The sequence below is a fragment of the Podarcis muralis genome, chromosome 10 (assembly GCF_964188315.1).
Source record: "Podarcis muralis chromosome 10, rPodMur119.hap1.1, whole genome shotgun sequence".
NCBI classification, from domain to species: domain Eukaryota; kingdom Metazoa; phylum Chordata; class Lepidosauria; order Squamata; family Lacertidae; genus Podarcis; species Podarcis muralis.
The window spans coordinates 14864890-14874033 of record NC_135664.1 but is presented as its reverse complement, the minus strand read 5'-3'; the positions used below and the strand labels follow the sequence as shown (position 1 = coordinate 14874033).

At 50.8% G+C, this 9144-nt stretch overlaps 1 protein-coding gene across 1 annotated transcript; it reads left to right on the top strand.

Moving 5' to 3' along the window:
* Window positions 1-470: 470 nt before the first annotated feature.
* PIM3 (Pim-3 proto-oncogene, serine/threonine kinase) lies at window positions 471-6690 on the top strand. The gene is made up of 6 exons (XM_028746663.2): window positions 471-1257; window positions 1872-1981; window positions 2152-2202; window positions 2697-3060; window positions 4361-4537; window positions 4888-6690. The coding sequence occupies exons 1-6, from the start codon at window positions 1173-1175 to the stop codon at window positions 5070-5072; spliced, it is 972 nt and encodes a 323-aa protein (XP_028602496.1). The 5' UTR covers window positions 471-1172; the 3' UTR covers window positions 5073-6690.
* Window positions 6691-9144: the final 2454 nt, after the last annotated feature.

The window sequence follows — 9144 nt, the reverse complement described above, 5'->3', positions numbered from 1 at the left end:
CCCTTGCGCTCGTAAGCCGCCCTCTTCCCGCTCATGCATATGCAAATCCGGCTCCCCTCCACTGGCTGCGGCGAGAAAAGCCGCCCTTCTCATTGGGCGCCGCGCTCCAGCGCATGCAGATGAGATGAGAACCTTCCCTTTTTCTCGCCCTCGCCCCGCCTCCGGTGATGAGAATTTTTCAGACGGTGTAACTTTCCGCGTCTCTCTTACTATCAGCAAATAGTCCCGGGGAGCACCGGGGGCGGCGGCCGCCCCGAAAGCCGCAGCGGCCCCATCTCGCCGAGGAAAAAAGAGGGAGAGAAGTCAGCCGCAACCCCCCGCCCCACCTCTCGGATCTACTCCTAGCGGCGGAGATCTGGGGTTAGAGGGTGGGGGCGGGGGAGGACACCGCGCGTCCCTACCGCCAGCCAGTTCCCCCGCGGAGGGATATTACCGTAATGTGCGGGTGCGCAGCGAAATATCGAGAGTTAAGAAGAGGCGGCGCCGCGGAGCGAAGGGTTCAGAACAGACGAGCGCTGCCGGGAAGAGGCTGAGTCGCTGCTGCTGCTGCTGCTTCTGGGCTGCGCGCCTCCCTTGCGGCGCTGGATTGACTTCGGAGCCGCGCGGGCTCCAGCCGAGTGGATTTTCGTCTCGCGTGGGATCCTTTTTTCCCCCCACCCCCAAAAACCAACAACAATTCGTGGCTCCTGGACCAAGCAACAGAGATCATTGTTTTTCCTTCTATATTTATAATAAATATATACATATATAGGGTTTTTTTCGTTCCTTTTCTCCTCCTCTGTTTTCGTCTGGGATTCTCTGCTCGTCTCCGGGAACCAATATATATTTTGGAGAGGGTGTTTTCTTCCATCAGAGAGGGGGGGGAAAGAGATCTGCAAGATCCCCACCACCCTCGACAGCTGCTTACAAGTCGCGATCTCCGTCTTGGGAGAGAGAGAGCCTCCGTCGCTGGCCTTTCTCATCTGCGCTCATCAGCTGTTTTTTTGGGGGGAAGGGGGTGTTGCTCATCGTCCTCCCCCCATTTTTCCCTCCCCTTCTCCGTTTTCTGCCCATTGACTTTTGACAACCTCGAGGGGAGCGGGGGGCGTCGGATCTCCGCATCGCGGTGGTGGTTCCCCCTTTTTTTCCTGCCCCCACCCCACCCTTCCAGCCTTCCCCCCCTTTTTTGGAAGATGTTACTCTCCAAGTTCGGATCCCTCGCTCACCTCTGCAACCCAACCAGCATGGACCACTTGCCCGTCAAAATCCTCCAACCAGGTAAACAACCCGTGACATTTGCTTCTCCTTTCCCCCCCCCGGGGGGGGGGTCGGTTTTATTTTTATTTTTTCCCTGCGCGGGAAGAGAGAGAGAGATGTATGCGCTCTGTAAGCCTTCTGCGTCGCTGGGGCTGCGGCAGCTTTTCTGACCAGGATCTCGGCAGTGGGGCTAGATTTTCTGCTATTTTCTGCCCGATCCTGGATAACCCAGTTCTCGCGGTTGGGTTTTATGTGGTTTTTATTTCACCCCACCCCACGTCGGGGGATTGGGTTGGGGGCATCCTTCCCTATCAACATGGCTGGGAGTGGTGGCGTTTGGGGAGAATTCCTCCCGAGGATGGCAGAGGCGAAGGACACGTGAAAACCCCTTCCCCACGTCAAACGGGCTTGTTTGCAACTGGCTTTCCTCCCTGCTGGAGTTTGTGGTTTGGGTGATTTCCACTTGCGACTTTTTCGTGGGTGGCTCTTGTTTCGAGGACGGTTTCGGTGTGTTGTGTGTGTGTGTTTTCTCCCTGGAGTGAGACGGCTCCCCTTCTCCCTAAGGTGCCCTCGGTGATGCATCTAGACGTCGCCCCCTTTCTAACCCCCCTTCTTGTTTCCTTCCCGCCTCTTAGTGAAAGTGGAGAAGGAGCCGTTCGATAAGATCTATCAAGTGGGCTCCGTCTTGGGCAGCGGGGGCTTTGGCACCGTCTATGCCGGGAACCGCATCTCCGATGGCTTGCCGGTAAGACGAGACTCCCGACCACGAGGCTTTTGTTGCTGCTTCCACCCCCGCAGCCCCCCTCCCACCGTGCGTGGCTGGAAATCCCGGCCACGACCCCCCCCCGGAGCGAGGCGATGTCCCCGTGCCACCCGACAGCCCCCCCTAACCCCCTCTTTTCTCCTCGTCCCCAGGTTGCCGTCAAACACGTCGTGAGGGAGAGGGTGACGGAATGGGGCACGATTGTAAGTATCCCAAATCGCAAAAAAAAAAACCCTTGTGCTATCCCCTGCTCCGCTTCTCCCCCCCCCCCATGCCCCCCCCTCAATTGCATTTATCATGGAGGGCTAGCTTTTGTTTTGTAGGGGTCCCCTTTCCCCGCCCTCCAGGCTGCTGCTGCCGCTGCCACCATCTCCTCCTCTCCGGCCTCTGTTATTGTTTACGTTTTTTCCGGGGAGGGGGGAAGATTTGGCGGGGTTTCTCCTCCTCCTCCCGCCCTCCCCTTTTGACTGCGGCAGGAGAGAGAGCAGTCTTTGGGCTTCCCCTTCGCTCCAGCCTCCCTGCTCTGCTGGAGTTTCCATTTGCAGGAAGCCCCACGATTGGTTTTTTCAGATGGCCAAGAAAGGGGGGGTTTCCCTTCCTTCCCCGCCTCCCCTTCTTGATATTCCGAAAGCTTCATCATGTCTTCCTTTCCCCCCCACCCTCTCTCCCTCTTCCCTCCTCCTGCTGCTGCTTTCAGGGTGGAGTTATGGTACCCTTAGAGATCGTTCTGCTCAAGAAAGTGGGGTCCGGGTTCCGCGGGGTCATCAAGCTACTGGACTGGTACGAGCGGCCCGACGGCTACTTGATCATCATGGAACGGCCCGAATTGGTGAAGGACCTCTTTGACTTCATCACCGAGAAGGGAGCCCTGGACGAGGAGACGGCCAGAGGCTTCTTCCGACAGGTCCTGGAGGCAGTTCGCCATTGCTACAGCTGCGGCGTGGTCCACAGAGACATCAAGGATGAGAACCTCCTGGTGGATCTGAGGACAGGGGAGCTGAAGCTCATCGATTTTGGCTCCGGAGCCCTCCTCAAGGACACCGTCTACACGGATTTCGATGGTAGGCTCCCCCTCCCACCCAGAACCTCTCTCAATTTCTCTCTCTCTCTCCCTCCTCTCTCTTAGTCACATTTTTGCCACCTACCACCAGCGAGATATTTCTGCTGTAGCAGCCAGTAACAGATCTGGCAATTAAATCCTTTGCACCAGTGGCGGCTTGTGGGGGGGCGTCGAGTTGCGTAGGAAGAGAAGCGATTCCAGGCTGTGACGCAGCACTTTATATATAATTATATTTTTCCCTCCCCTGCCTTCGGAAGGATAAAAAAGGCATTTTCCTAGAGGGCGGCGTGTTTACGGTTGACTCAGGCGTTGCCTCTGCCAACCTTTCCATCTGTGACCCTCTTGGGTTTATATCCCCCCCCCTTCCAAACCCACCCACCCTTCCCCATTCCTCTTTCCCAGACGATGCTTTAGAAAAACCCTGCATTGCAGATTTGAGGAGGAGAGAGGGAGTTATCCCTCCCTTCTTTCAAGTTAAAAGGAGACCGGGCTTCTCAAACTTACTGTTGCTGTTTTCCCCTTATGGGTGGGGAAAGGGGTTTTGTTTTTCCCCCTCCTCCCTGGGGCGAAAGGGAGAGAGATATCAATGGGGGGGGGGTCCTTCCCTGCCCGCCTCTCTCTCTAGTCAGCTGCAGCATTTAGCATCTGTTTGTTGTGAAACCGGAGCCTCGTGGCCATGTGACCTTCATCATCACGAATCGAGGCTTTTTTTTTATTTGGTATCCAAGTAACAGCTCAGTGCAGAGGGAGGGCAGTTGCTAGCAACCTCTTACGCAGAGAGGCAGATTTCTCTGCTCCTTAAAAAAAAAAGAATTATCGTCATTGATTTATTTTCACAAGGAAAGTGGCCGGTTTGAACGGGCTTTCGGAACCGATCAAAGCCGATTAGCTATATATAGCAAGCGAGACCCGAGTTTCACCTTTTTTCCCCTCTGTTTCCCTTCCCTCCCCTTTCTCTCCTCTCCCTTTGTCCTTTGTGTCTATTTTTGGTGCGGTGCAGCAGACGCCACGTGCTCTGGGAAAGCGAGCTTTATGTTAGTAAACAGTCAGCTGATGGAGATCTGCGCTATCCGCTGTGAGGGAATAGAACCACCTCGGGGGCCAGATTAAAATGTGACCTAATACTAGGCATGATATAAGCTCTAGAATTTTCCAGCCTACATGTGGCGTGCGTGGTGTGGATTTTTTTAACAAAAACGGGGCTCGCTTTAAAAAATATACGCACATGCGCCCAGGTTGTTGCTTGATCTCGACGGAAAGTTCAGCCAACGTAAAACAAACCTCGCCGTCTTTTCTCGCAGGGACACGAGTATACAGCCCTCCGGAATGGATCCGGTACCACCGCTACCATGGGAGATCCGCCACTGTGTGGTCTTTGGGCGTCCTCCTATACGATATGGTCTGCGGCGACATCCCCTTCGAGCAAGACGAAGAAATCTTGAGGGGAAGGCTATACTTCAGGAGAAGAATTTCGCCTGGTAAGTGAGGTGTCTGAGGAACGCGCACACACACACACACACACCCCGGCAGGCAGTCGAAATCGCAAAATTATCTCCCAATACGTTTTTGATTTTACCGGCCAACCGTTATAACTAGCCAATGTTATCACTAGCCGAAACAGACATTGACCATTGATCGCGTTGTCAACCGAGATCAAATCAATATTGTTTTGATCCGTTGTCATGGGGCCCCTAAAAAGCATGGAAGGGGGGGTCCCCCTCTCCCATAGGCCGTTGCCAATTCTTGGCCTTTTTGTAATCTGAAAACAACCGTATGAGACCTTAACCCCTTTCCCCTCCTCATTCGCCTTCCCTTTTTTGCGTTTCAGAATGCCAACAGCTGATCAAATGGTGCCTTTCTCTGAGGCCTTCGGACCGGCCGACCCTCGAGCAGATCTTTGACCACCCCTGGATGCACAAGTCGGACGTCGCCAAGTCAGAGGATTGCGACATCCGGCTACGGACCATTGACACGGATGTTTCCAGCACAAGTTCGAGCAACGAGAGCCTGTGAAATTGCCGAGGACCTTGCGGCGGGAGGGGCGGAGCCACGAGAGGGGCGGGGCGGGAGGGGAGGAGACCAGAGTGCTGCTACTGCTGCTGCCATATGTAGGAGGGGCTAGGGGAAAAAATTTGCATTCATTATCCTGTAGTCTGAATCTTGGTCGGAGGGACTTGATTTTTTTATTTCCCCCCCTTTTTTGCCGGTTTCTGCTTTGGAACGAGAGATTTCCTTTGGAAACGCTGTTGTTTGGGAGTTTGCAGGGCCAGTACTTAGTCAAAGACTGCCCTCTTTTTATTTTTTTTCCCTTAAGGCAAAAGCAGTGACCTCTTTAAAAATAACACGGTGAAAACCTTTTTGCTCTCATAGAGCCTGGACTAGATTTTATTTGCTTTTTTTGAGTGCCTTTTTGAAAGCTGCTTCAGTGGGACTTTCTTTTTTGAGCTGTGTATGTCCAAAGAGGACCCCGCGCATGATAGGACCGTGTTCCCTCGAGCCCCGCTGCAAAAGGTGCTTGCGGAGAGCAACTTCTATGATGCCCTGGGAAAACATGTTCAGTGATTGAATGAAGTAGTCCCGTCCTCTGGCGATGGAATACTTGAACACAGACATTTCACTCCTTCCCGGTCCCCTGTGTCCCCCGCACCCCACGCTTTTCCCCATTCCCCCAACTCCCTCCTCCAAGACGACCTCTGCTGCTCCCCACTCTGTTTCCAATAGGCTGCACATGTTCTCAGCTGTTTTATCAGGAACACTCACTCAAAACTTCATTTCATCATCTCTTCCACTGGGCACACAAACACACACAAAAAGGCCCCTTCTCAACTCCCCCCCCCCCAACCTGCAAGTCTTAAAAAAATAAAAAATGTATGTATGGGCATGTTAAATGCACAATCAATGCAATATTCAAGGACTTTGTGTGTGTGTTGTTTTTTTTTCCATACCTGTATAATGTGTTTCTGTAAATTTTTGTTCCTCCTCCCTCCTCCCCATGTATTATACGGTTTTATTTATTGTCTGGAGTTTAGAAAACCTCTCACAGTCCCAATCTGTGACTATATTTATTTTAGCTAATTTATTTGTGTAGAATTATTCCAACACTGTGCTTTTTATCTCTCTTGCTCCTGTGACAGGAGTGGTTGGTCCACAACTAGTTTTTTGCATTCCTCTCTTGTCTCTTTCTCCATTTTTTGTTTGTTTGTTTTTTGTTTCAAGAAGAAGAAGAATTAAAAAGTCTGACCATACCTGTTTTTTGGGTTTTTTGTTTTTTTCATTTCGGGTTGGAAGATGGAAAATTGTACAAAGTCTAATTTAAGGGAACTAGAGTGACTTTAAAAGTTAGTCAGTATGCCTTTTTGTCTGGTATTATTTACATACCAGAACTGTAAAGTAATGCTGTTTGGAAGGGTTTTAAATTATTGACATTATACAGTCTTTGTGCATTGGCTCTGGAAGGAAGCGTGGCAGAGTCATAAACCTTAATTTATTTTAATAGCCGTGTGTTCTGTGATCTGGTTGCATTTATGCAGCTTGGATATGAATTTTCTCTCTCTCTTCTGTTTAACAGTGTGAAATGTATGGAGATCATATTTTTTATACAGGTATTTCAATTAAACTTTTTTGTAGATAACCTGTGTGGCTTCTTCCTTTTGAACTCAGCTGTCCAGATACTGGTGGTTCTCAATACAATACTTGTAAAGAGACTGCAAGGAAACCTTTGCCCCTCCATATCCTAGAATAATAGAATAGCAGAATTAGAAGGGACCGCGAAGGTTATCTAGGAATCTTGCCCAATGACCCTGAGTTTGAGTCTTATGCTCTACCAACTGAGCTATCTACGGTCCCTGCTGAACTACAACTCCCATCTGCCTTAGCAAGCAGGGCCAAGAGCCTGGGGTGCTGGGAGCTGTAGTTTAACAACATCTGGAGGGCCAGAAAAGTTTGCCACATCTAGAGGGTGATGGGAACTGGGCTACAGGCCACCTCACAATGGCCGCAAGCAAATAGCTTGGCCTGATGTTACTGTTTCACAATGGCTGCCGCCGGCACTGCAGGCCAGATTACTCTAGCCTCGCATGAGCAACGGCATGAGATCCTCGTGTGCCTCTGCCTTCGCAACAAGTGTGATGTCACCTGAAATCAATACACACTCCCTGGGCTGCGCATAAATACTTCTCCAATTCAACAGGTTGCCATAGTTCTCCCTAGTGGGAGACTTGGTAGCCCGTGGTCCTAACCATGGCCACTTAGTTAAATCCCATAAGTTGTTCCCACTCTTGATCCTACAGCGAATCTAGCTTTACACAGAGTCAAGACAGCTGGTGGTATTTGCCCCACCTCACTCCCACAAAGGAAAAGCAGGGGCCTTAAAAACTTCCCACACAAACAGCAAGAGGATGGGTCTGTTAGTACTTTTTGCAAACGCAGATTCTTTGGGGGGGGGGATGCACTCAAAAATGCACAGAGGAAGAGTTCCTGAACACTGGCCGGTGGCGATCACACAGGGTCCCTGGATGTTTGACCGTCTATTGATCCCTGTGCCACCACTGTGATTGCTTCCCCGCTGCCACCAATCCATTTCTCTCGGGTACACACGGAGTCCAGACAGTTGTTAACATTAAACCAAATAAACAAGTTTATTTTATAAGCATTGACAAATTTATGGTTTCAGATAATTTTACTTGTCGGTTTTTTAATCTAGTTTCTTTACCGGCCTTGTTGTTTAGTCGTTTAGTCGTGTCCAACTCTTTGTGACCCCATGGACCAGAGCACGCCAGGCACTCCTGTCTTCCACTGCCTCCCGCAGTTTGGTCAAACTCATGTTTGTAGCTTTGAGAACACTGTCCAGCCATCTCGTCCTCTGCAGTCCCCTTCTTTTCCAGAGAGTCTTCTCTTCTCATGAGGTGGCCAAAGTATTGGAGCCTCAGCTTCACGATCTGTCCTTCCAGTGAGCACTCAGGGCTGATTTCCTTCAGAATGGAGAGGTTTGATCTTCTTGCAGTCCATGGGACTCTCAAGAATCTCCTCCAGCACCATAATTAAAAAGCATCAATTCTTCGGCGATCAGCCTTCTTTATGGTCCAGCTCTCACTTCCATACATCACTACTGGGAAAACCATAGCTTTTACTATAAGGACCTTTACCGGCCTATACCTTCCTAATAACTTCTAACTGATTATCCCAACTGTCTATCTTAACAGATTATCTCACTCTCTCACATCAAACTATCCCAACCCACAGACTTATCCTCCCTCTCTCTTCTCTAACACCCGACTGACTTCTTCACAACTCTTAACTCTAACTCCAACTCCTCCCCTTGGGTTCCCATTTGCCAATCGCTTCACACTCATTTAACCCTTTCCTTATGACCCAGCATGATGTCACCTAGGAGGGCAAACGCCACATGGCCCCTCAAGGGTTGGTAGGTGCCTTTCGCTGAGGCCTTTGGACCGGCCGACCCTCAAACCTCTAGGGTACCAGCTGCGAAGAGCCCTCTCTGGGCAGTGTGTCTGGAGGTTTCAAGTCGCCCAGTAATTTCGGTCAATGTGTTGAAATTTGTCAATTTCAAAGGGGCTATTCCAGTTAGTTGGCTACAAATGTTTATAAATGCTTCCCCTTTTTCAAACAACCACCTGGCACGACAGGGGGAAGTCTCCTTAAAACCCTTCCTTGTCACGCAAGCTTTCCATATGCAAAGTTTGTTTATCTATCTGGGTGGGGAGAGAGAGAGAAGACAGGTAGCATGTGCTTTTCCTGTACATTTGCAGTGCTCCTGAAGAGATGCTCATATTGGTGATGGCGCTGTGGGTTAAACCACAGAGCCTAGGACTTGCCGATCAGAAGGTCAGCGGTTCGAATCCCCGCAATGGGGTGAGCTCCCATTGTTTGGTCCCTGCTCCTGCCAACCTAGCAGTTTGAAAGCACCCTTAAGTGCAAGTAGATAAATAGGTACCGCTCCAGCGGGAAGGTAAACGACGTTTCCGCGTGCTGCTCTGGTTCGCCAGAAGCGGCTTAGTCATGCTGGCCACATGACCCGGAAGCTGTACGCCGGCTCCCTCGGCCAATAAAGCGAGCTGAGTGCCGC